At 43.8% G+C, this 27,306-nt stretch overlaps 1 protein-coding gene across 3 annotated transcripts in view; it reads right to left on the reverse strand.

Moving 5' to 3' along the window:
- Positions 1-3,118: 3,118 nt before the first annotated feature.
- The window catches only part of DPY19L1 (dpy-19 like C-mannosyltransferase 1), a 92,986-nt gene continuing 68,798 nt past the window's right edge, over positions 3,119-27,306 (reverse strand). For 2 of the 3 annotated variants that reach the window (XM_084781548.1, XM_084781550.1), the window contains exons 14-22: positions 23,760-23,861; positions 21,758-21,829; positions 19,871-19,920; positions 16,101-16,125; positions 14,589-14,708; positions 12,910-13,084; positions 12,194-12,293; positions 10,818-10,943; positions 3,119-5,923 (exon numbers count right to left, since the gene is read on the reverse strand). In XM_084781548.1, coding sequence (XP_084637674.1) covers positions 5,767-5,923; positions 10,818-10,943; positions 12,194-12,293; positions 12,910-13,084; positions 14,589-14,708; positions 16,101-16,125; positions 19,871-19,920; positions 21,758-21,829; positions 23,760-23,861 — 927 coding nt within the window. In that variant the 3' untranslated portion in view covers positions 3,119-5,766. The remainder of the gene's footprint in view (positions 5,924-10,817; positions 10,944-12,193; positions 12,294-12,909; positions 13,085-14,588; positions 14,709-16,100; positions 16,126-19,870; positions 19,921-21,757; positions 21,830-23,759; positions 23,862-27,306) is intronic. The other variant, XM_084781549.1, reaches the window with a different exon arrangement.

Below are 27,306 nucleotides of genomic sequence, written 5' to 3' on the forward strand. Positions count from 1 at the left end.
TTTATGGCTTCAAAATACTTAAATAATGCATGACTCGTCGGTGCTTCTTTACAAATGCAGATTATTTGTTCCAATTAAATCAAAGTCCTTTAGTGTCAGAGGGACAAGGAAGTTAGCCCTAGATATAAGGGACCATATAATATATGTTGGTATATGACGGCAGGAAAGGAGTGACCTTATAGGCCAGCCATCCATTAGCAGTCATTCTCGAGTTTGGGGCCCTGGAATCTACACAGCCGAACTGGTAAAAAATGTAAATAATAGGTCAACCAATGTATAAAAAAATCATAAGAAACCTGCTACTTTATAAGCTAATTAAAAAATAAAAGTAAAAAATATTTGATCTGCTCCCAGGAGCCATAAACTTATTAAATTGCCTCCTAAATATTTTGGATTATGCCCACTGTGATGCTTAGCATTAACATTAGAATAACTGGGATGATTGTGCACATGCTGGTGGGCTTGACTTTTATGTTAATTGATATGAGAATACTCATCCTAACTGTGGGTTGGACCATCCCCTGGGCCATATAAAGTGCAGAAGGGAAGCTGAGCATACCTTGGCTCTGATTCTCAACAGTGGATGCGATGTGACCTGCTAGTTCAGGCTCCTCCCACCGCTGTGAGTTCCTGCCATGATGCACTTTAAGATGGACCTATGAGCTAGAATAAAGCCTTTCTCCCTTAGATTGCCTTTGTCAGGTGTTATCACCACAGCAGAAATGATCAGTGTTGCTGTCAGCTTTGATTAGAAGCACGTCTTTTCATAATAGGTGGTGGTTCTCTGAAGACTTAATAACTGGTCAAAGTGCTGAGAATAATTTAGTGGCAGAAGCTGTGCCCTCAACAGGACACCACTCACACTCCCTCAAAGGCTTGGGGACCATCATACAGGGTCCAGAAAGAATGAAAGAGCTAGGGAAAGGGGTAGAGTGTTATGGAACATTTTCTTCTCTGCATTCTTGAACTCTCATCGGCTGTGAAAAATTAGCCCAGCAACATTGTCGCCAAGAGGGGAGGGAATCACAAGGAGGCCCATCTCCCCTTGAGATTATACAGTTACTGGCTGATGGTGGGAGGGAGATTATTTTCTTCAGTAGCCTAGCCACTAGTTAAGTTATCCATGCTCCTGTGTGCATTTGTAATGGGACTCAGAGTCACAATGATAAAGAAAGGGCAACTGACTTGCAGAGGAAGAGGGAGGACTTGGGGGAGTTATGCTGTATGATCAAAATACAACCTTCTCCATAGGTTGTTGGCCAAGAAGGCCTCTGATGTACCTAAAACAATATGGATCATCGCCCCTCATACTGGCTACGTACCATAGGTATATGGTTAAGACCCTGTTACTGAAGACAATGCATACTTCAATTGAATGGCATGCAGAACTCGAGTTGCGATTAAGCTAGAAGCTTCCTCCTTCTGGCAGTATTTTATGGTGCTGGGAGGCGCCATGTAAGCTGTTGGCTGGGAACTGCCCATGCTCTTGTGTATGCTGCAGGACTGACCTGCTGGGGGTCAACAGCAGTGCAACAGTGGCAGGACTGAGGAAGATAGCTGCTTTCTGATGAGAGCGGTGGCCTGCTTCAGATGCTTGGTGTGGCAAACCCACTCAAAAGCCATGGCTGGGAAGAACTTGGGTCCTCCTGGGGAAGTCTTGCTGAAAGGACATGATATAGCTGTCAATTTGCTACTGATTATGATTATGCCCACGGACTAACGCTGCTGTCAGCCTAGCTTCCTTTTGTACTGGGCTGTAGTTACTGCAGAAGCTCATAACCAGTTGGTTTGGAGAATAAATGACTAATGGATTCTAAACTATGAGTGGGGCATCTATATTCCCCCAAGGTTCAGGAACATTATAAAACAGGATAGGATACAAAAAAAAATGTGGAGGGGTACAATGTGGAACGCCATCTTCAAGACCTAGTAAGGCCCCTGCAATCTTCAGCTCTTGGCAGCTGTGGTCACTGATAAAACCCACACAAGGCTGGGCCCATCAACAGTTTGTCATGGAGCAGGGAGGGAGGGCTTACAAGGCCCACCTCTCCCTGACGACTTATAGGCAATTAACAGTTGCTAGGAGAAGGGGCTCAGGAGGCCCTACCCATCCTTGAAGATCTTTAGGCAGTTAATAGGGGGCAGAGGGATGGTTTCCTCAGTCTTTAGCCACCAGTGAACAGCCTGCTCTTATAATCAAGCCCTCACCCACGTGCCTATGAACCTGTAACAACCCTAAATAAACCCTTTGGGACACACACACACACACACACACACACACACACACACACACACACACACACACACACACACACGACACTTGGGGAATAGGACAGGGATCAATGAGAGTGTAAAAGGACAAGAGAAGGCAATGGAGAGGTGAAAGAGACTCAACATATTAATGTACATGCTAATAAATAATGTAAATCCTGGGACCCCCATCTTACACCAGCCAAGTGAGAAGTTTCTATGGAAGGGTCAATCTCTCCATCCTTTCTGGATACTTGTGATGACCACTAGCTTGAGAATGATCACATCAGAACATCAGTCGCCAAGAGGTCAGAATCAAAGTGCAGCTGTGTTACAGTTCTAAACTGGGTGGACGGGTGCCTAATCCCATCAGGCCGAAGCAGGCAATTCTCCGTGAGTTCAAGGCCAGTCTGGTCTACAGAGCTAGTGTCAGACCTACACACAGAGAAACACTGTGTAAAATAAAAAAAGTCAGTTCTATTTGTGAATACACAGCTAAACTGCCTTCCCTCCAAGCAGGCTAAAGAACACTGCACAAATGTGTAGACTATAATTGAGCAATCTTTTATCCCAAATTGTCTGTGGGGTAATGTATGTGAAAAGCTGTCAGCAACTCTGAAATTATACCAATACATATGTCCTTTGCTGAAAAGGACAAAGTAACATGTGGCTTTGACCATAAACCTAATAACATTTTGGATGGTTCTAGTACCTACCATCAGCAGCGGGCCCCACGGTTGCCACCCTTCCCCTTTCAGTGAGGTCTGCAAGATGATGCAAACCAGCCCTTGGCCGTCTGACTACAAACGGAAGTGTGCACAGTCACAGTTAGGTGTGAAGGAAACCAGAAGGCAAAGAAAATACTTGGTACATTTTTCATGTATTTTTTATTTAACATATATAGTACATGTAAACAAGGGGCATAAAATTCATAAAAATACAATGCTCCTATGCAGTATCATTTTATTTTGGACACATCCTTTTATTTTCTCCTTAATACTATTGACCTACTTTAACAGCGCACATTTTTTTTTTTTTTTTTTTTTTTTTTTGGCCAGGCATTTTAGAGGCTTATCTTTTTATGGTAGTAGTGCCCAACTTATTTTTTTAATGTCACAATAACTATTTCAATTGCCTCCTGTCTTTCTTTCCTTTCCTCGCACTAAAGCAAAAATAGTTGTAAATGCTAAAAATATGCAAAATACTGAGCTTTAATACTGCATTTTCAGCTACACAGAATCTATTACTCTTCCATGTTGCCATAAAAGTGTTTACAGCGCAGAGCACCGGCTGCTCCTAGACGTGCCGGAGGCTAAGTGTGCAGCGGACTCCAAAGCCTCAGCTCCACGCTGACCTGCCTAAAATACAAGCAGAACTTGCTGGTGGAGTTACGTTAAGAAATACTGTTACAAAAGCTTTCTGCAAAAAACTAATTTAGGCTACTTTTAATGTTTCCCAGCATGTGAACTGGCTCTAATAGTATTTTAATGTTTTGTTTCTCTGTACAGAATTTCCCATCATTACATGTGAACTTATTATAAAGGGGACTGTTAGAGGGTAAGGATAGAAAATAACTTCTTAAAAGGTGATTTTTTAAAAATCCTAACTGCTGTATACCACACCAGCCATCCTGGGCTGTAGGATGGCTGCAGACAAGGCAGGGCATGCATGCCCCCTCACAGATAGGACCACTCCCTTTCTCTCCAGCCTCAAGGGCCCTCTTTCCATTTTTTTGCATTACTGCATCACCACTCAAACAGGCCTGACCCACTATCTCCAGCTGCTTCCTTATTTTCTGACTCCGTAAAAGCGTATAAAATAAAATTAAGCATCAGATGAGGAAGCTTGGTCACTGTGTGTAACACTGAGCCCCTGGCACAGTCTGCACCACTGGAAATGACAGTCCCCAGGCAGCTCCAGGGAGAGGGACCCTGGCAGGTGAGGCTGGCTCCTCACTGAGGCCACACTCCTCAGTTGCATGTGCTGTCTTTGCAGGTGACCAATAGGAGCAAGCTAGTACTTCCCCAGACAGGCTTGTCCTTGGGCTCTGGGAAGAAGGCAGAAAGAGAACAGCTCTTCCATGGCTGCCAGGAGTGGGCACCGGAAACCATCCCTGAGGACTCAGGTCTCAAGGACAATCCACACTGAGGTTAATCTGCCTGTGGTCAATAAAGAGAAGACTGTATAATTAAACGTGTACTAAGCTACGGTCACAGTTTGCTTAGAATTTAAAACCGAATAACCATTTCTTACAACAATGAAGATCCGTGGTTTTGAGGAATCTCATTTCACACAAATTAATTTCTAAGAAAAAAATTTATAGAAGAAATTCAAAGCATGTTTGGAAATTTTTCAAAAAATGGGGGGGAGAAGAAATGGGGGAGACTGAATATACTCATTCCTCATACTAAGTTTTTTGAGGCAAAATTGTAATATAAGGTTTAAGGCTTTGTCTTATTAAAGACAGGCAATTTTGAAAGCAAAATAGAAAAACTTTATTCATTTATAATTATTCATTTACATTTTGACAGAAGTTACTTACATTTTATCCTAACACTAAAAGAAAAATTACAATATACTATAGTCTACCATAAGCGCTCTCTTCTCCCTCCCTCCCTCCCTCTCTCTCTCTCTCTCTCTCTCTCTCTCTCTCTCTCTCTCTCTCTCTCTCTCTCTCTCCCTCCCTGCATCATTTTTTGGGTTGTCCAATATAGTTTTTCTTAAAACTGTAATTAATCATGAAAAATTTTAAATGAAATAAAGTTATTAAAATATAATATTTGGTTAATACTAAAAATGAGAAAGATACATAATTACTAATTTCTTAACCAAGAATAAGCACTTGCTAATCAATCTAAAGACAAGATAGCATTTATGTGGGAAAAAATATCTGTGTGGGAAGAGACACAACGGCACATGGGAACTGAAGGAGCCGGTCCTCCGCCACACCCAGGAGTCTGGGTGACAACAGGCAGGATTCACGAGAGCAATACAGAAGAAAAAGAGCACCAGGAAATGAGCTGAACAGGTGGTCCACACCCCAGCTACACCTGGCCTGAGTGCTGAGATAGGCTGACAAGACTGCGAACTACAGATTCACTGAGTGTTCAGAGACAGGAAGCGAGGGTGGGGACAGGCTCTGTGCTCAAAAGCAGCCCCTGAGCGGTTCAGAAGTGACTGCTTTCATATCATCTTTGTGATATGACCCATGATGTTTTTCTACCCAGGTGGCTTTGTTCACTGTAACACAAATATTTAAATGATGTACAAGCATATACTCATTTGCATAGCAAATTTTAACAGGTGCACTGAAACAGTAACTAATTGATCTGGTGTAAGTCATTTTTACAATCAGAATGACAAATTGACCAAATAAAATGTTTTCCATCTGAAAACGGTTACTTTAAAAGATTTTTTAAAAAAGGTTTTACAATCTGAGTTAAAATGATACACGACTTAGTGTCAAAGCAGTAAAGCCATTACTGATGCGGTCTCTGAGGGCGGTGCATGCAGCAGTCACTCCTTGATGACTTCTAGGACTTTGTAAACACTGTTCTGGAACACTGTGGTGAAATGCGGCTTGGAGTCCTTCACCAGGATGTTGCACAGGGGTGTTTTCCCGGCATTGGCTGGATCCTCCACATCCCAGATTTCAGGCATGCTGCATCCAGGCCTAGACAAGTAAATGCACGGTAAAATCAATGTACACTGTCCAAATGCAGGCAGCACAGCACATTGTCTACACTTTTTGTCTCATTTCAGCTTTCCTATTTACATTAATTTAATTTTTTAATGTCATAATAGTTACCTTTATTTTTGTAAGCTGTGATAGCTCCTCTTTAGTACAAGGAGAACACAGCAACAGAGAGTGTAAGTAAGATGTACAGGACACATATGCTCTGGGACTGGATAAGACAGCTGACAAATTCTGGTAAGTTCCGCCTCTGCTGCTCATCCAGAATGTGCTGTTAAAGTTAGTTACTTCCCTCAGGTGGTTTCCTCTGGAGTAAAGTGGGAACATGCCTAAAGCAGCGGCTTGCCACTCAGAATGTGAAGACGGTACAGATATCTACCACACCAGGCTCAGAGTACAAAATTATTAGCTATAAAAAATGGGGGAAATTTGCTTAGTTCATGGGCAAGGTACATTTATTATACTCTAAAATGAGTCAATTTAAAGGAAAGTTTTATTATGACTGTATGGGAGGGACAGGGCAAAGAAACTCTCAATATGGCTGCTCCGTGGTATACTTAAGGTTTTTATTGCAGGTAAAAGAGGAAAAACAAAAAAGCCAAAAATCAACAAACAAACAAACAACCATCCAGAGTCCAGGGCAAGGGAAAAAGAGCAGATTGGACCTGTGCAGAGGGACTCTCTTGTGACTATATGGAAGTATCACCTGTCAATAAAATGCTGTTGACCTAAAGCTGAGGCAGGAAATAGAAGGTGGGACATCTGGAAGACAGAAACGATTCTGGAATAGAACCCGGTGTGGGAAAGTCACCAGGCAAGATGAGGAGGACAGAAACATGGTACCTGAGCACAGGTAACTAGCCATGTGGCAGAATGTGAATTAGAATAAATGGACTATTTTTGGTTATGAGCTAGTCAGAGAAGACCCTAACTATATGGCCTTGGTTATTCATGTACACACAGACACACAGACACACACACAGACACACACACACACAGACACACACACACACACACACACACACACACACACACACACACACACACACACACACACACAGTCTCATGAGCCATTATTCTGGGAGCTTGGGACCAGGTGAAACACCACAACAGACATGACCGAGAGAGAGAGAACATATCCACAGGCGTCTGAAAGAGTCCAGAACAGAGAGAAAGAGAAACAGATTAGACAAGGCCAGGGTTACTGCAAGAGAAGTGAGAAGAGCAGGAGAGAGAATGGTGACAAGCAGGGACAGAGCTGGGACATGGGTATAAAGACCCGAGGCGACAAGAGCCATGACGTTAGTGTGAATGCTGAAACATGTAACCAGTACTTGTGAGAAGGCACTTACAGAGCGTCAAGACCCAGCATGGGCTTTGACATGCAACCTGCACGTCAATGGAGCCACCATCCCTTCTGACAGAGGCAAGGGAAATGACTCCTTATGGCACTTTGGGCAGATGGGAACCAGTTTCACAAGATTTCTTGAGGAATTCTGGTTTTTATCTAACCACCAGAAATCCTCCTGTAGCAGGCTGCCAAGATGAGACTTGATAGCTTATGACCATATAGTGGGGGAGGAGGTCCTCCTCCGTCTTAGACCTAGGGGAGGACTACACAGAGGGACCCTGTCTCAACACCAAAAACCAAAACGGAGCCTGGTATAAATAAGATTACCAAGTTATATTTGCCTACATAAGTCATCTAAATAATTTTAACATTTTAAACAGGTATGCTTTATGGACACAGCTGCTGAATTCTCACGTGGTTCTTCATTTTCACTTGTCTTGGGAGATTTTAAGAAAAAGAAAAGCCTGTACTGGTTGCACAGACCTATAATCTCACCTGACTCTGAGCTAAAGTAGAAGCATCTCAAGTTCAAGGCTAGTCCGAGCAAGTTACTGAGATGATATCTCAAAACGCAAAAAGGTCTGAGGAAAGATGCTTGAATAGCACAAATGAGGCTCTATGACGTTCAATTCTCAGTACAAAGAAAAATTAAAATGAAAATGATAGAAAATCGACTATGGCTGTTTTGTCAGACTCTAAGTGTCCAGAGTGATCTGAAGCCAGGCAGACAGTGCTGGTGTTGCTCAGAGGCAACACTTACTGACTTATGTTTGTGTGGTTTCCAACCTTCCTAATGCTGCGACCGTTTAAACAATTCTTCATGTTATGGTGACTCCCAACCACAAAAATATTTTCATTGCTACCTCATAACTGTAATTTTGCTACTGTTATGAATAGTAATGTAAATATCTATTTTCTGATAGTCTTAAATGACCCCTGTTTCTGACCCCCAAAAGGGTTTGCAACCCACAGGTTACGAACCACTGCCTTATATCTTCAGTGTCCTCAATGTCCTTAACCACATAAAACCAGTTCTCTGCATACTAGAGGATGGCAGCACCAGAGCTGTGCAAACCAAGGCTGCACTCCCAGGACTGGAGAGCACAAAGCGTCAGCAATAGGGACACGCTCAAAAATGTCATGCAAGGGTCTAGAAAACTAGGGTGGATCTTGGGTCAGTGTTCCTCAACTGGGGGAAAGCTATGCAAATGATTTTCCTGTTCCAGTGGCCTCCACATTTCTTAAAAGGGGAAGCCCAAGGAGATAAAAAGAGCCCGGCCTAGCAGAAGGCTGTCAGGACTCTGAGCTGTCGCCAAGGCTCACCCAGCACTGCCTTCTTACATGCCTTCATAACCCAGAGACACTAGGCTTCTGTACAATGGACAGGACAGAGAGAAATGGTGAGTATACGGATTTCGTTACGTCCACACCACCATAGGCACTGTAATTTTTATTTTATGTGTATGAAGGCTTTGCCTGCATATATATGCGCATCATGTGAGTGCCTAGTGTCTGATGAGGCCACAGAGGGCACCATATCCCCTAGGACTGGAGTTATAAGAATGCTGGGAAGGGAACCCAAGTTCTCTGTACAAGTAGCTAGTGCTCCCAGCCAAGGACAATACAGGTGGTAAACCTTCAACCCCTACTCAGATCTAGCCAATGGACAGAACATTCTCCACAGTAGAGTGGAGAGTGGGATATTACTTTCTCACATATTCTGGTGCCTCACCTTTTACCATGTCCCCTGGAGGGGGAGACCTGGTGGCACTCAGAGGAAGGACAGCAGGTTACCAAGAAGAGACTTGATACCCTATGAGCATATACAGGGGGAGGTAATCCCCCTCAGGAACAGTCATAGGGGAGGGGAATAAGGGGAAAATGGGAGGGAGGGAAGAATGGGAGGATACAAGGGATGGGATAACCATTGAGATGTAACAAGAATAAATTAATAAAGGAAAAAAAAAGAAGTAGCTAGTGCTCTTAACTGCTAAGCCATATCCTTAACACTGGTTGTAAGCATTTAAGACATGTTCTACACAGTAACAGCAATAACACTTTCCATAAATGATGACTGAATTCAAGTTACCTAGAACCTACTCATAGGAAGGGCTTGGCATACCCAGTAACTATCTTAGGTCTTGTAGACAAAGCTATCTCAATGCTATGCCATAGAACTGTTTTCACTCATGAAGTTTATAGGAACAATTTCTCTTGATGTCCTATAAAATCAGTGAAGTAAACAGCAGACAAGGACAGCTGAGCCACAGATAGGGCAGTCTCCCGAGGCTTCAGTTGGGCAAAACTAAGAGTTCTGACATAAAACAGTGTTCCACTCAATGCCATCAACTCTTGGTGAAATACTCAAGCCGTGTGCTCCCCATTTAGGCAGCTCCCCATCTGTCCTGTGATGGCAGACCACTGTCACCTGCTGTCTCATTATTTGTATGCAGCTTTGCTGGGCTCTGGCTTTGTTTCTTTTCCAGCCAGAGCCTTGCTATGCAGTCCAGGCTGTTCGTAAATTCCACATGAACCCCTACTCAGATCTAGCCACTGGACAGGACATTCTCCAGTTATGTGGAGTGCAGGGACTGACTCTGACATGAACTCTGGTGCCCCATATTTGACCACTTCCCCTTGGTGGGGAGGCCTGGTGGCACTCAAAGAAAGACTAAGCAGGTTGCCAAGATGAGACTTGATAGCCTCTGACCATATAGTGGGGGAGGAGGCCCCCCTTGATCATAGATCTAGGGGAGGGGAATAGGGTGAAAGCGAGAGGGAGAGAGGAACGGGAGGATATAAGTGATGGGATAACAATTGAGTTGTAATCTGAATAAATTAAAAAATAATAACTCAAAATTGCAGTCTTGCCCTTGGCATGCCGAGATGCCAAGGCACGTGCCCAGCCCATTTCAGAAGTTATATTCAACTCTGAGATCTTTCTGGCATTGTAGCTACACTCTAATCAGTGACTTTTGTCATGGAAAAACAAACTTCTCAAACTATAAGCTTAGGAGAATGTATATAAAGTTAATTATTTCTACACTGAGATGTACAGCAGCAAGAAAGGAGAGTTTCATTTGAGGCGATGATGCCAGGGAACCACAGGTCAGGTGCAGACTCACCTGGACACGGGAGTCCCTGCCTCTGCTGAGCCAATGCAGCACCGCAGGACTAGCTCAGTACCTGGCTTCAGAGTCTGAGGTCTTTTGAAGGAAAACACACTCATTTCTAACTAAAGTGTTTAAAAGACAGCAAAGGCAAGTAAGAAGAGTTTGGGAGATTATCAACCCCAATATAATCACAGTAATGTAATATATATGCGCATGTCACTATTAAAAGTCCATATAACAGGCAAAAAGTTCTAATTAAAGTAATTATGTACAGGGGTTTCCCTCATATTTTTGGAACTGTTTTATTTTACATATATCATGTATTGTATTACCAATGGACCTCTTACCGTGAGTCTAAACTAGCTTTCTACTCTTTGATTATAAACTAGTAACTGTATGAAATACTCACTTGGATCTTCTTATACACCAGGACTCTTCTAGAATGTAGTAATTCACTTTTAATTTCATCAATTCCCTCTTCACTTCGTCAGCTGCTTTTCGGCTATACATGGAATATACTATTTTTGTTCTGGCTCTTCAGGAAAAAAATAAATAGGCAAAAATTTCAAGATTAGAACGGATCCGATCAATGTTCTATGGAAGTGTGCATGGATGCATGGGATGAACCGAGCACACTCCAGAGAAGAGAGAAGGTGGAGACGTGCCGGAGGAGACGGCCAGGGCCCAGGGTATGATGACAACGAGAAGGCAGAAGCAGCTCCAGGCTTCTAGATAAGAGGGGTGGCTCTGAGGCAAGGGCCCCGTTCCAAACTTAAGCTTCTCTCTGTCCCCTCGCTTGTGTTTCTAACTATCCAGCAGCCCTGCGTGCAGACGGGCTAGAAAGCAGGCACACTAGCTCCAGCGCTGCAAGAGGCGCCTGCTCAGCCCACGCAGCTCTCCGCTTGGCTTCTAGATTTAAGAAAAATGTACTCCACAAAACTGCTTGGAATTCAGTTCACCAAAACTGATTTTTTAATGAAAAAGCTTTTTATTTATAAAATGCATACCTTGTTGTTATGCAAAAAACAATATCCTAATAGTATTCATCTAATCATTTAGGAAATTAATAGCTTCTTTACCTATTCTGGAAAGTGCATGTGTATTAAATCTATCACCTCTTCTAAGAGAACACACAGCATCGTTTATGGAAAAACAAGTAAGTCTTACACGACCACACAAAATATCCAAGCTCACTACAGCAAACGGTATCACAAAAGCAGAGCAGAAATCCCACTGAATCAATCTCCTGCAACTGACTCCTCAGCCTTGAAGAAAAAAGCTGATGTGGAGGCTTTACTACAAACACAAACTGTTGCATGTCTGACAACTGTGGGCGATGGGGCTAAGGAGGCCCCAACACCTTGAATAACTGAAAGGATTTTTTTGTTTGTTTGCTTGTTTTTTTTTGAGACAGGGTCTCTCTGTGTAGCCTTAGCTGTCCCAGACTCGCTTTGTAGACCAGGCTGGCCTGCTCACAGCAATCCCCTTGTCTCTGTCTCCCGAGTGCTGGGATTAAAGGCATGCACCACCATGCCAGGCTGCCTTGCTTTCTTCTTCTCTGCTCAATAGGAAACAGCACAGAAGATAACAGCTTTCCTGCACCTTGGCACCTCAACAGTCTTGTGCCTAGCCCAGCGGCCTTGCTTCAGCACCGCCTTCCCTATGGATGACTGCAATAACCCTGCTGACACTATCTTCTCTGAAGCAGTCCTCTTCTGCTGGGTTCCTCCCTCCTGTCTATTTGTACGAACACGTGCCCTTCCTGCCATGCATCTGTACACTAACCTCAGACCTGCATCTTCATAATGTGGGTGGTTCACCACGGGCCGGAGGGCAGAGAGCTTCACACTTGCCATGGTGGGCATGGCGCCTGCAAACACTGCATCTGGAAGCAGTAACATGGTCTGAGGAACATGCTGGACAAGCATCACCAGGGCTTCCGTCAGGACAGCCCAGTTATTTCACAAGTAACAGAGATGGCTGAAGCCCATCGAGGTTCACTAGCTAATGATTCAAAGTAGGAGCAGAATGAAGGCCGATGGCTGACGGATGCAGGTCTGCAGCCAGGCTTGGGGAGTCCTCAGAGCCGAGGAGCGGTCACCACCTTTCTCTTTTTCCCTTTCTTTTTCTAATATCTCATAGAGCAGTATTCAACTGACTTAAGAAAGTTTCGCAGCACCAACCACTTCATACTAGGACAGCAAGTTTCCACAGGGACAGGTGGATTAAAGGGCACAACTCGCCGGTGAGAGGAACTGGGAAGGCTTATATTCAAATTCCATTAAGGAAGGAACCAACAAAATCATGTTAAATGTAGCACTTTCAACTTTGGAAAATTTTTACAAATTGAAATTAACATGAAAATAGCAAAGCAAACCACTAAGATATGTACAGCATTCCCCCTTTAAACCATGTAGCTGGAAGCAGTAGCACCTTTAGAAAACCCAGGTGGGATTTTGTGGTAATTTATAAAAGTAACAGGGCTTTCTTGTCATTTTTACCTGGTTTTGTGCTGTATCGGATCCATTCTATGAGTTCTTCTTGTGGTAAATTGCTGAACTCCCCGACAATGTTCCACTGGGTTTGTAGGTTTGCTGAACCTTGAATAGACATTACTGCTAATACGGCAAAAACAACAGTGCCAGGATGCACTTTGCCGAAGAGCCATCCAAACAGCTGGAATCCAAGTAAAGACCCTGTGACTGTCAGCCCAGAGCAGTGTGTACCCGTAAGAAACCATCCTGAGGCTGCGGTGCCCCTGTGGACTGCAGAAACCCTAACTGCCCATCATTACTTAGTTCTTACTGTGGAGGTGACAGAGCTTAGAAGAAACTGTGGATTCAGTTCTCTCCTTCCACCTTCCAGGACTGGACTCAGGGCATCGTGCTTGGCATCAGGTGCCTTTACCCACTGAGCCCCGTTGCTGGCCCGGCAAACAATCCCCAGAGGGACACCGCTTCAGAAGCACAGGGAGAAGAGCCAGGTCACCTCTTGATTTACAAGGCCAGGCCCAAATAAAAATGAGAGCCCATTTATAAGACTTGTGAGTGCAGAACAGGCTAGGCACCCAGCCCACTGGCAGAGCACAGGCCTGTGAGCCTGGGTGCAACCTCCAGCACCAAAGCAGGTACAGGCTTAGCCCAGGGCAGAGACCTTCTGAGTTCAGAACATGGTGCAGAGGCTGGTGCCCGCCCCATCTGGGGGATGGGGGTCAAGATGGAGGACTTGCCACCAGCTCTTTCCAGTCCCAGCGCAGCCTTAAAGATGAGGCTGCGGAGCAGGGGCCTCTCTGCATGGTGCGCACACTGTGATAGGAGCCCCGTTACATGCATAAGCAGCCCACACTTAGTTCTTTCCCCTGGGTTGCCCCTGTCTGACTTTTGGGGAACAGATACACATTTTGATTTTTCCACCCCATAATTCAGAGCTGGTGCTTAGTAAACGTTTGTTACAGCTGATGGAGGTGATGCTTCCGCACCTTGCTGACTGACCGATGAGACAACAGTACAGAGGAGTAAACATTTCTCAATATGACAAGTAAGAGTAAATCATCAAGGATCATTGACCTCTAAAGAGTAAAAGCAGAGACACACATACAAGTGTGCACACAGTGAAAAACATTTTAAACTTTGATTCTGAATAAGACAATGTAATTTCAAAGTTAACTTGAAATCCATTTTTAGAAATTATGTAGCTGGGCAGTGGTGGTGCATGCCCTTAGTACCAGCATTCAGGAGGCAGAGGCAAGCAGGTATTTCTGAGTTCCAGGCCAGCCTGGTCTACAGAGTAAGTTCCAGGATAGCCAGGGTTACACAGAGAAACCTTTTCTCAAAACACCAAAAACAAAATTCCAATAGTGGTGGTGGTGGTGGTGGTGGTAGTAATGATGATTCAATTGTGATATAAATAAAAAAATTTTCTACAGTTGAGCTGCACATTCTATCAGTGCCCATAGAGATTACTGACAGACCCAGGCTGCACTGATTTGGCATTTGCTGTTTGCCAGGACAATTTTACAAAGTAGAAGGGCAGAGAGTACTCAGCCTGGGCCATTAGGCTTAGGAAGCTGTATACAGAACCAAGGGCTCAGTGGTAAAGACTACAAAACCCCGTCAGCCAGCACGGCCTAAGGACCCCGTGTAGCTACAGCTGAGTTAGAACTCACTGTCACCCAAGTTACCTGTCTGGAGCAGATCAGGGATGCCATAACACACATGTGTGGGGTCAGGAAGAGCTTCAGTCGCATGATGAGAACACCAAGGGCTGTGTACGCGATCAGCTGCAGAGCATGGTAAACCAGCTGAAGGGAGGGAGAGACGCATTCATTTCCGCCATTCGTGCAATTAAGAACACACTGTTCATCTGGACTGGCAGAATGCTTTCTTCAGTGATTCTTTTATGTACTATTCTTATTAACTATTTGAGGATTTCAAGCAAGGCATTTGAATATATTCGTTTCCCACATCTTCCCCTAACTCCTCTCAGCTCCACACTCCCAGACTACAGGACTACATCCTCCATCCTCTTAACTTTGTGCCTCCTTTAAAAACAGTACTAGTTCATTTGTGTTGTTTGTTCTCTCTCTCTCTCTCTGCTGTACACATACACACACACACACACACACACACACACACACACACACACACACACACACCCTCTCACCCCTCCCTCTCTTCGGCTCTCTCTCCCTTCCTCCCCTACCTTCTCATGGGGTTGAGATCATCCACTGGAGCATCTGGACCTCCCTGGGGCCATATCTTTAAAGAAAACTGATTCTCCTTCCCTTAGAAGCTGTCAGCTGTCCATAGCTCCCCAGTTAATGGTGGAGGCTCCTAAGCCCCATCTCACCCATGCTGGAACTGTGGACGGGCTTGATCATGCACAGGTCTTGTGCAGGTGACCACAACTGCTGTGTGTTCATGAGGGTGGCAGTCCTGCATCCGAAGCCGCTCTGGTCCTCCCTGACCCCTGGCTCTTGCACCTCTCCCTCCCTATCTTCCAAGATAGGCCTGGCTTGGCAGGGGAAGGGATCATATAAACAGCCATTCATGGCTGACTGCTCTATGGATACTTATTTTCTGCACTTTGATGAGAACTGAGAACTGCCTAATCTGTGGGCTACAGACACTGTTAAAATGTACTATCAGGCTGTACCACTCTAACAGAGGCTGAACTTAGAAGGCAGCTGAGTCGAGCATTTGTGCAACTGTATTCAGAGTGAAGTTTGCAGTAAATGCAGCCTGATTTCTGGGTCTACCTTGAATCTGCCTTGTTTTTGGGCTTAGACCAAAGCATGGAAATGGTCAAGGGAATGAAGGCCGCTGCCTCAAATCACAGTGCTTTCACGCTGGGCTGTGTAAAGCCAGCTCATTTCCGAAAGGTGCGGACAGCAGCCGCTCACATCTCGGAGGCTTCTGGACAAGGTGGGTGGAGAAAAACATGGCATTCTATCATGCAACGACACCTCACGTATCTGCCTCACTGGGCTTCAGACACTAGGCTCTAGTCTGTAAGGACGGACTTCATTGACCACACTGTTATGAGCCAACTACTCAGCCTGCACATCTCCCCCCTCCACACACAAAAAAAAATACATACCATAGAAGTGTGAAGACAAATTAATGGCAAGTGCCAATAAGCCCAGACACCAAGACTACAAAACAAAGTCCACATATATAAAGTAAATATTTACCTCTCCATGATCAAATTGGTGTTTTCTGAAATGAAAAAAAAAAAAATTACTTGTTACTGAGGCAGTCATGTCATTTACTTGTTCTTTTATCTTTGATAACCTTTTATAATCTCTTTAGTATTCCTCCTAAGACACATAATGGAAATTAAAAAAAAAAAACCTAAAAATTTTATCCCAATGCTAGTGTACAACCATTTAAAATAGTTTATTTTTTAAAGGGCAATGTATTTACTATGCCAATAATCCTATGGTGTGCATAGCAGGCCCCTTAAGGCATGAGGTGAGAACCCTGAAGCCTTCAGAGCCCTTGTGCCTGCTTCCTCCCCCGGTGAAGCTCTGCCCTTCTGCTGCAGTAGAGACGACATGGCTACAGAAGTTGCACGCACAGTCTTTTCAGCACTAGGTGTTTAACATTCAAATAGATACATCTGCCCTCAGCTTTGCTTGAATGCTCTCTTTTTCTGGTTATGTGTTTAGAGACTGAGACGTCTTGCTCTCATCTTTCCCTGCCCACCATCAATTCCTACAGTAGCAGGACAAGTAGTTACCGGAAGGGCCAGCCAGTCAGCCACTCCATTGCTTCAACGTCTAAAATGAATGCGGTCCCTCTGCAATTGATGCGGACTTTCAATCCATCAGCTCCAATGCTCCTCTTGCAATGGCCCCACTTCTCACCCCAGACAGCTACCTCCTCCCTTGTCCTCTTCTGATTAAAGTGACTTGATCACAGGCTAATTGAGTCCTAAAGCCACGAGAGAAGTTTGCCTCCTACACAGTGTCCACTCCACTGTCACGCCTGTCCCACTGCCCTTCTTAGAGGAGACAGGATTCATATTTGTATTTTGCGTGTCACTTCATTTGCCCCTCCCCATTAAAATGAGACCTGCAGGAGTCCACGGTACAGATCTATCCATCCATCTACTCAAGTTCACTGAATACTGAACACCTAGGAGATAGAGAAGGAACAAAATAGGAAACCATCCTTATCCTCTCAGAGTCTATATATAAATCAAAGAGGGAAAAAGGTAAATAAGCAATGGTCTCACAGTGAGCAGAGCTGTAGAGGCGGGAAATGGTAGAACATGCTGGAGCCGGACTGCCTAGAGGGGGCTAGCACCACGAACAAGTATCTGAGTGGCCTGAGACGGGGGAGAAGGAGACACCCTGTGGACAAAAAGCAGACAGGAGCCACAGGTCCAGGGTAGGGGGGTTCTGCTGGGCCAGCCATGAAGACAGTGTGTGTGGAGAGAAGAGAAGGCCGAGACTAAGAGGACGCGTCATGGGAGGTGAGCGGTCAGAGGCTCCCAGGTCCTGGAGGCCAGGACGAGGACTGTGGTGTACTTGTCCTCAAGGGCCCCAAAGGGCTGAAGAGAACAGGGATACAGGGTGTTCTGACTTCTACTGGAAAAGCTTGTATCTGGCGATAAGGGCAGAGGCAGAGGCAGTCCAGAGAGGCACTCCACAGGGGCAGCAGTGGCAGGCTGGAGTAAGGGGGGCGCCGGGGTAGTCACAGTCCAGATATCATTCTAAATGTGGCACCGGCAAGATCTGCCAACTGCTAGAAGATGCACCTCAGAGCAGAATCAAAGCTTACAGCTGCTGAGGTAAGCCACCGGGGTGTCAGAGGGAGGTGTCAGACAGGAGAGAGGGATCTGGAAGATTTCTGACACAGAGAATTAAGAGATCCAGAATTGTTCCCAAGGCTTGAACACAGATGAACAGCAGTATCAGTGGTCCTCCTCCCCCAGCCTGGCCAGAGCACAATCGGATTTGGGAATCTGGTCTCAAAAAATGTATTTAGCAAACACACGGGCCAAGTATGAAGGAGGTGGGCTGTCGCTCAGTCTCCATTCCCTGAGCAGCCACAGTGTTCACATGCTACAATCATTTGTCACCCCCACAGCCAGCGAGGAAGGCCAGCCCCAGCGGGCCTGTCAGCCAAGGCTGCATTGAGGGCCATCTCAAAGCTGATGCAGTTTCTCCGTGAGGCCATGACTACTCCTTTACCTCCAGGTCCATGAGTGGAGCGGCTGATGACGACCGCATCCAAGCTAAGGTGTGCCTCTTTCTCCTTCCTCTCCAGTTTATCCTGGCATAACGTTTGCTCTTATGAGAAATGAAATGTCAGCATGCCATTCCCTTTCCACAAGAGCGCTCTGATTCTACTGAACTGAAAACCCTATAAAAGTCTGGTTTTCTGAAATCCCCTGTGGAGTTTGGCTAGTCTTGAGAGGCAGTTGTATTTTTCTATGAAAATTTTTACTTTCTTTTTCCAGAGTTGACTACTAAGGTTCTAACTTTGAAGCTGCTTCTCCAAACTCTTCCAAAATAAAACACTACCTCAAATGAAGAGAAATTTTGGCATCATATACCAGAATCACTTCCCCTTTTCTGTCTATCCATGCAGGTGCAAGCAAGGCATAGTTACAGACAACTGTTTCTAAATGATATACAAGATTTTCCCATTGTGTTAGCAGAGCTTCAAGGGTCAGGAAATAGTGAAAAGGTAAAAATATTCAAGTTATAAAAGAAACTGCATACAAACGCATAACTTAAAAGTATAGTCGCCGTATGTATGTATGTATGTATGCATGCATGTATGTATGTATGTTTGAATTGGCTTTCAAAAAATCCACTGATGTATGCTCGAACTATTCCCATAAGGATGGTAAAATATTCTACTTTATTCCGGGACCATAATTTTACTCTGTAGTAATACATGTTTTGACCATGTTAACTTTCCATATTTTGCACAGTACCATGCTAAGCATCCTTTGACTACTATCTCCATTTGTACGGACACTGCTACAGGATGTACCTGCAGCGGGGAGTGCCGGCTTGAAGGGCCACAGACAATTGTTTCCCATTTCTTCCAGCTATGCAAGCCTTGGATATCACCAATTCTTACTAATCTGCTTAGTAAAGACTTAGTTTTACTCAAAGTCTCTTCATCACAAGACTGTATGCCGTTCAACTACTACAATTTTCTACTGGCTATGCCAAGAGTCAGACTGAAAGGGACTGGGGACACAAATTACTCCGACAGAACAGCTGGCCATTACTGAAGGGCAGGTGGTCCTGGGGCATGGGTGTGGTGGAGAGGGAAAGCACAGACTCACCTTTCTTTCAGTTCTCTTTTCTGTGTCTTTCACTCATTTCCTGGTGTATGAAGACTTTCCTATTACTTTTTCTGGGCTCTTTATATGTCCCAGGCTATCATCAATCCAAGTCACAATATCACAAGTATTTGTTGCCACTATCTTTTTCCTTTCAATAATGCCTCTAGCATCTTTTATCAAATGGAAGTACTTCTGTTTGATGTTGTCAACCTTCCCAGCATATGTTTTGTATCCTTCAGAAAAGGCCTTTTATTTCTTTAATTACAAGGACATTCTCTTTGTCAACTTCTAGGTACATTTGGTTACCTATACGTTAACACTACCGCTTAGGGAGGCTGAGGAAAAATGAGGGATAGATCCAGTTTTATACTTCTCTGTCTACTTCTGACGTATACCAATCTAATTGCTCCCAAGCAGAGTAAGTTATTTTCTGGCAAAAAGCTGTGTCCCTCTAAAAGAGGGTGTGAGGGGGTGTGGTCAGACTTCTCTGGATGAGATCTGATGAATGAACGCAGAGTCCAGTATCCTCCACAGGAAGGGAATAGTGACAATTGAAAGCATCACTTATGAAATTCTGAATGTACAACATACAAGTATATACTGTAATAAATATTCAATAAATGGAAGTAAGAAAATTAAGAGCATATTTACCTTATATGTGTCTGTTGTTTAGCTATGACACCCCATATATCACTAATAATCTGCAAATAGATTTTTAAAGACTTTAGAATAGCTGTTATTAAAGATGTTAAAACTCTTAATATAAACATGATAAATATGGAGATAAGAGATCACTATGAAAGTAATACTTTCAACATTATTTTGTACTAGCACAGTCCTTGATTGTGTCTAACATTCAGGAATCCTATTAGGAAAACTGCAATATCCCACTTAAGACATTAGCAACAGGCTCAGAAAGATGAAATGGCCTCCCTTAACCATGCACACAGAACTGCCTAAGTGGCTCAGAGACACCAACCCTTCAAATCCTATCTCCAGCACGAAGATCAGCATTCTGCACAAGCCTTAGCTTAACCCCGGTAAGAAATACTGGGCTGCTGCCACGGGTTCTAATACTTTCCTGATTGATCTATGCATTTCTGGTCAAAAGCCCTATCTTCAGAATTTACAATTGGCCAGATTTCTAAGGCACCAAAAAGAATGTAGTCATATTTTCCTAATAAGAGGCTTTTTAAATATTTGAAAACAATTATCCATCTTCTATTTGAATCTTTTTTTCTTTTAACTAAACAGCGGAGCTTCGTTCATCTGACCTACTATATTCCATCACATCTTGCCAGCAAAGCTGCAGTCTTTTGTTTTATTGGGCATAGTCTCATCTCACTGCGCAGCACTAGCTGGCCTAGAGCTTGGTATACAGATCAGGATATCCTTAAACCCACACACATCCACCTGCCTCTGCCTCCTACACATGAAGAGTAAAGGCACGTGCCATCATGCCTGGCCATTGTAGTCTTTGAATAGTCTCTTGATGGGCAATATCTGGTCATTTTTGAAGGATTTTATATATGAATCATAGTGGAAAAAGGCAAAGCAGGTGCAGAGCTTGGCACACAGTGAAACAGTAAAGTGACATGAGTTGAAACATGCTGAGAGAGTGCCAAGTTGGGTATCACCCGGTGTCTGGTATAGGAGGAGGGTGCTAAGCCTGAGTCTAGTGTGAGAGTGGGCGCAAAGGCAGCTACTAACAACTTCTGACCTTCCAAGGCACTATCTGTCTAGCCCGTGGGTCAGTGGCTGAATAGCACATCAAAATATGCCATGAGAAAATAGTCTGGAGGAGCACAAAGCACAGTTCAAACATAACGCGCACGGTGGTTACAGCACAGAGATCCCTCAGATAAATACTGCGTTAACCTAATCCCTAGAGCTCGTGCTGGGCTTCGCTGTGTCTTCTTCAATTGCACACGATCTCATCTTTTAAGTCTCATGCAGTTACAGACTTCACAAGCTCCTTTAAAAAAAAGCTCCACACCTGCCTTTCTTTATAGTCGACTAATGTTTCTCAGGCCCACTTTACACCAGAGCTTAAATTGTCATTAGTAAAGTAAATTTGGAAACTAACAAGCTATCTAGTTCATCAATACACTGAAGTTTCGAAATTCTTTCTGATTAATAATAAACCTTACTCAAGAGTAACTGAAAACTGCTCACATACTGTGTACAGCAGTTAAAATATTAAACGCTTTTGGACCTATGACTTAGCATTAAAATCTAAGCAATGAACCCGGGTAAGTCAACTGGAATCTAGGTCAGTGGGTCAGTCACAGCCTCTGGACGTGCCTTCCAAGTGCACGGCAAGAACCTAGGCCTCCCTTCCCTGCGGCGACTTTCAGCTAGCATAAGCAGAGCATCTTTGAGATTGGTATGTACCCACCAGAGGCCATCAGTACAAAAATAGAACGCTTCAATAAATCACACAAACTGTCAGATTATCACGTAGTCAAATGTCTGTGACTACTATACAGAGAGGAGGGGTGTATTTAGCGGTGGTCGGCTTCTCGGCAGCACGCGCACCTTTCTAACCACTGCGGCGAAGATGACAACAACAACGGGCAGCAGCAGCGTCTTCGTGTATCTCAGCGGAGTCTAAAATTGAAGGTATTTGTTAGAGAGAAGTATTTTAGCCAAACAGAACTCCTTTTCAAATGAGGAAACACGTAAATTTCTAAAGGCGGAAGAGAACGTTCACACAAACATTCATCAGCTGAGAGTCCAGCCTATGTACCGACTCCATCATTGAAATTAAAGCACGTTTCCATAGAAACACAATTCACCAGAGCTGGGCTGAAAACACTAAAAATACAGGTCCCCAACTCCTGTGAAAGGCGGCTAGCGCTTCTTCTCCCTACACACTATTTGTCTAACTGAGGAGCTCTGTTGCTATTCATCCCATGAAGGCGCCTTTGCTTACATGGAACAAGCTACCGTACACATTTTATGTATATTCTTACCCACTGTATTTTTTTCTTTTACACCCAAATATATGCTGAATAATGACCAATGCTTATGAAGGTAACAAAGCTAATCTTTACATCTTATCAACAGATAAATTTATAGGAATATTTTTAGTAACACCTGTGCACTTCTCAGTTATCTCCTCACCCCAGCCACTGTCTGGATGCTGCCCGTACACCTTTGTGTGTTAATTACAGGTAAGTAAGATTGCCTTTGTTTTTTCCATTATATATTTTAAGCATCTTCCCAGGTCAGTTTGGAACTGTGTTAGGGAGTAGCGTTCAAGCTTTATCTTTATTTCTATTGTATGATGCTATAAAAGGCATGCATTCCCTCAAGAGACAGACACACAACTGCCTAGTAACAGACCCTGAATTCAGATGCGTATGGAGATGGGCATGGCAGACCACAAACAGCCTGACATTCTGCTTACACTGAATGAAGTCATGCCATGCCTCAACACACAACTTCCTTCACTAGACTGAGCCAACGGCCACTCTTGGGCTACAGCCGCATGATGCTCTCAGCCCCTCCCACAACATTTCTGTTCTCTGCTGATGTTTACCTTCTACTTCCTTCACCACTTTCTAAAAGATGTCCTGATTTCCTATATCTGTTATTTTAAGATCTTACAAGATACTCTTCCTTTGGTTTTTCCTATTACCATTTGTATAGCTTTTATTAGCTATTATGTATCAATATTACAAACAGGATAAATGAAGACCAATGTGTAATTAACTGGAGTCATTCAGGCACACTTGACTAAGAACAGATAACTGCTGGCCTGGCACTCCGGACATAGTATTATCACTGTGGGATTGCAGGGGAAATGAATGTGTCAATAAAGCAGTGGCCAGGTTAGTGCACTCCTACACATGTAGCCTTAAAGGAAGATGTATTGAGTATAAATAGCTGTAAAGGAAAGGAAAATGGGTGGTGCTTCCAAGGCTGATAAAAACATGCTTGAAACAAACTAGCTCATGAAGTATTGAAAATATTTCACTTATGAGATCAAAGTACTTTACTATGTGAAACTCATTTTGTCTTCAGAATATCTGTTTGCAGTATACTACAAGGAACTAGTAGGCTATAGCACAGAGAGTAAGACAGTTTGTTCAAGACCATTATTAATTCACGTTGCAGGATTCTGTCCCACAATCCACTACCCCCTCTCTAGCTTTCCTGTAAACATCAAATATCAGAATCAAAATTTCAAGAATAATGACAGTATGAAAAACTTGTGCTCACTGCTATTTAAATGCAACGAGATCATTCAAATATCCACATAATAAGTAGAAGCCTAAGAGCCTGAAGCCCGACTGAACAGTAATGCTGTCTCTGAAAAGAGGCAATTGGAAATGCCTGAAATGCCTGCGTCCACTCATCCAAGCACTGTGGGTATTCTGAACGCATATTTCCAAATTACCAACACAGAAAAGGTCATAAATAAATGTACAAATGGGAAGAGCTTTCATTAAGCTGCTAGGCATTCTTCCTCTGAGATAAGAGTGCATTGCGGACCCTGAAATAGCAGAAAAAAAGACTGGAAATTGCATCTTACCTCCTTTTCCATAAAGTCAAACTCTGCTGCACAAGTATATAGTAAAGTATCAAAATCCTTGTAACTGAAGAATTTTGATGTTAACAAGTTGCCAATATGAGCCTAGAAAGAAATAAAGTCAGGAACCATTATACCAAGCCAAACATTATAATTTTGCATTTTAATCTTGACAATATCTAAATATAGTTTTCACTGTATGAAAAAGTCCATTGTTCCAAATCTGGGCCTTTGTTAAAGAAAGTTCTGTTCCTCCAACCCCACAGCTGTGTTCCTGTGCTGCCAGCAGCAAGTGACAACTCCCGAAGCTTCCTACCAATGTCTACCTCACCAATGCTTAAGGCTTGCACCCTGGACGCTTGCTTTGCATGGTACTACACCTGGTTAGCCAGGCTTCCCAGCTCCCACCTTGCTGCCTTCCAGGAACTCTATACAGACTTCTGTCCACGACATAGGAAACTGGGTCTGCAGTACAGAGGGAAGGCTGAGTCTGAATTCTGGGAAGAGACTTAGAAAACTGTTTGAAGGTAGCAGACATGGGGGACTGGTATAAAAGGTGCCTCTGACTGACTACCAATACGGGCATGTGTGTAGTCACATACACCTCCCTCCAACAGATAAGGCACAGCTGTTTTCAATTCATAAATGTGAAAAGGCTCACAGACATAAGACAATCACCGAACTTTCTTCAAAGTTAATTTTTTATCTAAAACAGCAAAGTCTAGAAAAAAGAGGTGATTATGCCTAAGGCCACCACAGCAGTGGAGCTGGTGAGAGTGGAGCAGAAAGACAGCAATGTGAGAAAGCAAAAGCTATGCGAAAAGAGCACTGGTGAAGTTACAAAGCTAGACAGGAGGATATGGGGCCCCTAAAACAGCACAAGGAAACAAATAAAACGAAGAACTTTCTAGCAGAAGGTGTATACATACAGAGCTAAAGTTATCTAATTAACACACAAAGTTTAAGCTATCTCGTGAATGGACAGGTGCTCAAACTGCCTTAGGGATCAAATATTTCTATGTTGTCTACAAAAGATAAACTTTACACAAAAGCTGAAAGGAAATAAACATCATTAGTCTAGAACAAAAAACCTAGGGTAGCAATGACAGCACATCATAAAACTAAGTTCAAGACAGTGAGATGCAAGGAAAAGTACTTGTAACAGAAACCAATGCAGAGTGTGGACCCAGAACCACAGTGGAAAGAGAGAATTCCACTCCCCCAACCCCCATACACACACTCACTCACTCACTAAATACAAAATTCAAGATCGAAAACTACATGGAGATTCAACTTGTAAAAAGACAATACTATGCAGTGGTAAATGAACCACAAAGTAAGCTGGCAGGTGCCTGTGTGCGCTCTCCTGTAGAGACACCAGTACACGACTGCAAAACTGACAACTGCAAGAGAAGCAGGGAAGCTCACAGTATTCACTGGAAATGTTAAGCTTTAATCCAGGAGCACGAGAAGATAAATTTAACACAAATCAGCATAATATAATTAATAAATCCATAAATAAAGACTATACACTCTATAGGAAGAGCATATCATTTTCCTTAGGCACAGTAAAAAAAATTAAGTGTTTTTATATGTATATACATATATAAGCACACACACATACAGCATGTAATAACAGTATCTTAAAACTTAATTTTTTTCTAATCGTAAGTGCAACAAAACTAGAAAACAACTAGGAATGGTTTTAGGAGTCCTTTTGCCTAGAAACTAAATAAGGTAAATTTTAATAACCTTTAGATCATATAAAAAGCTAATTTATAAAGTATACAAAAAGCACTACTTACAGGAATAATTAAGATAAATTTACTAGAAAGGAAGAGTGGTGAAAGAAAGAGGGCCACGCATGCTCAGTCTTGCAAATGAATTCTACAAAAGTTAATCTCAGCAGAAAAATATGGTTAAAAATAGCTTGAGCGAAAAAGAAGTGGGGGAGAGGTGGTCAGAGAGGATACATAACTACAGTTAGGTCGGCACAGCTCAGCAGACCACGGCACTGCAGGTGACCGCCATGAGTGACCCTGTCTCATTCCAAAACGCAAGAAAGGCTGTGAAGAGCCACAGAACAACAACAAAGTTATCCACAGAAAGGCTGCTTTTTACCACTCTACAATGTACCAAAGCTCCACACATGGTGTTCACATCCAGTGCTACCGTCAAGTTAGAGAAGCTGAAAACTTAATTGTTTTAATATAACGGATTATTTTGCATATACGTACATATGTAAAACTTGCACATGCAATCCTAGTTAGTTGGTTCCAACAATACCTCTTCTGAAAGCTCCACACTCCACTCAGTAGCATGCACAGAATGAGCAAAGCAGCCCTGAGGACACCCCCACAGCTCCTGAAGACACCCCACAGCTCCCAAGGACACCGCCACAGCTCCTGAGGACACCCCCACAGCTCCTGAGGACACTCCCACAGCTCCTGAGGACACCCCCCACAGCTCCTGAGGACACCCCCCACAGCTCCTGAGGACACCCCCCACAGCTCCTGAGGACACCCCCACAGCTCCTGAGGACACTCCCACAGCTCCTGAGGACACCGCCACAGCTCCTGAGGACACTCCCACAGCTCCTGAGGACACTCCCACAGCTCCTGAGGACACTCCCACAGCTCCTGAGGACACTCCCACAGCTCCTGAGGACACCGCCACAGCTCCTGAGGACACTCCCACAGCTCCTGAGGACACCCCCCACAGCTACAGGCAGCTAATCAAGGTCCTAAGGAAGCTGAGGTTGCATGGCAAACCTATTCACAGAAAGTCCTGAGTGGGCGTTGAAGGTTTCATTGTTGCTCTGCCTACATTTAAGAGGGACTGCCGGCTCTACTCATGCTTTCTGAATAGGAGACCAAACCCATCTTCAAAAATGTGGGAAGCTACCACTATCCTGAAGTCAAAATGAGACAAAATCACTACAGGTAAAGAAGACTATCTCTCCTGCCTTTTATGATTAATACCTTTTCATGACAAATACCCTTGAAGTGCTAGCCAGCCATGCCCAGCACGAGCAAGGAAGAACAGCATAGTGAGCAGATGAGGTTTGCTTCAGAAGTACAACACTGGCTCGGTGTTATAATGCTAGTGAACATGAGGACTTCTATATACAGAAGGGAGAGTCAGAAATCCCCTCCCACAAGGCAACTATAAAACTGGACAAAAGTGTCACAACCATGGCACAGTCTCCTAACCTAACTGCACCAAGTTGTATTTGCTGATAAAAATAAACTTTGATTGAAGAAATGGGAGTCTGTGGCACTCTTGCCTAGGCTGTCCCATCAACACCACCACGGTTCTCTCGCTTGCTGGGTCGATAGCATGGTATCTATGAGGGCAGGGGGCCTAGTTTCCAAAGTTGATTTCAAACAGATTAGAAATGCTGCTGCTATCATCAGCACCAGCAGGAAATGAAGGATGCAAACCTTCCTGCCAGAGCCTACAGCTGCAGTCCCAGTGGCATGAGCAGAACACGGGGAGATCAGTTGTAAATGCTACAGTGAGAACCTAGAGACCAGACAACCATCTGCGG

The sequence above is a fragment of the Acomys minous genome (genome assembly GCF_964271855.1).
Source record: "Acomys minous genome assembly, chromosome: 5".
Lineage (NCBI taxonomy): Eukaryota > Metazoa > Chordata > Mammalia > Rodentia > Muridae > Acomys > Acomys minous.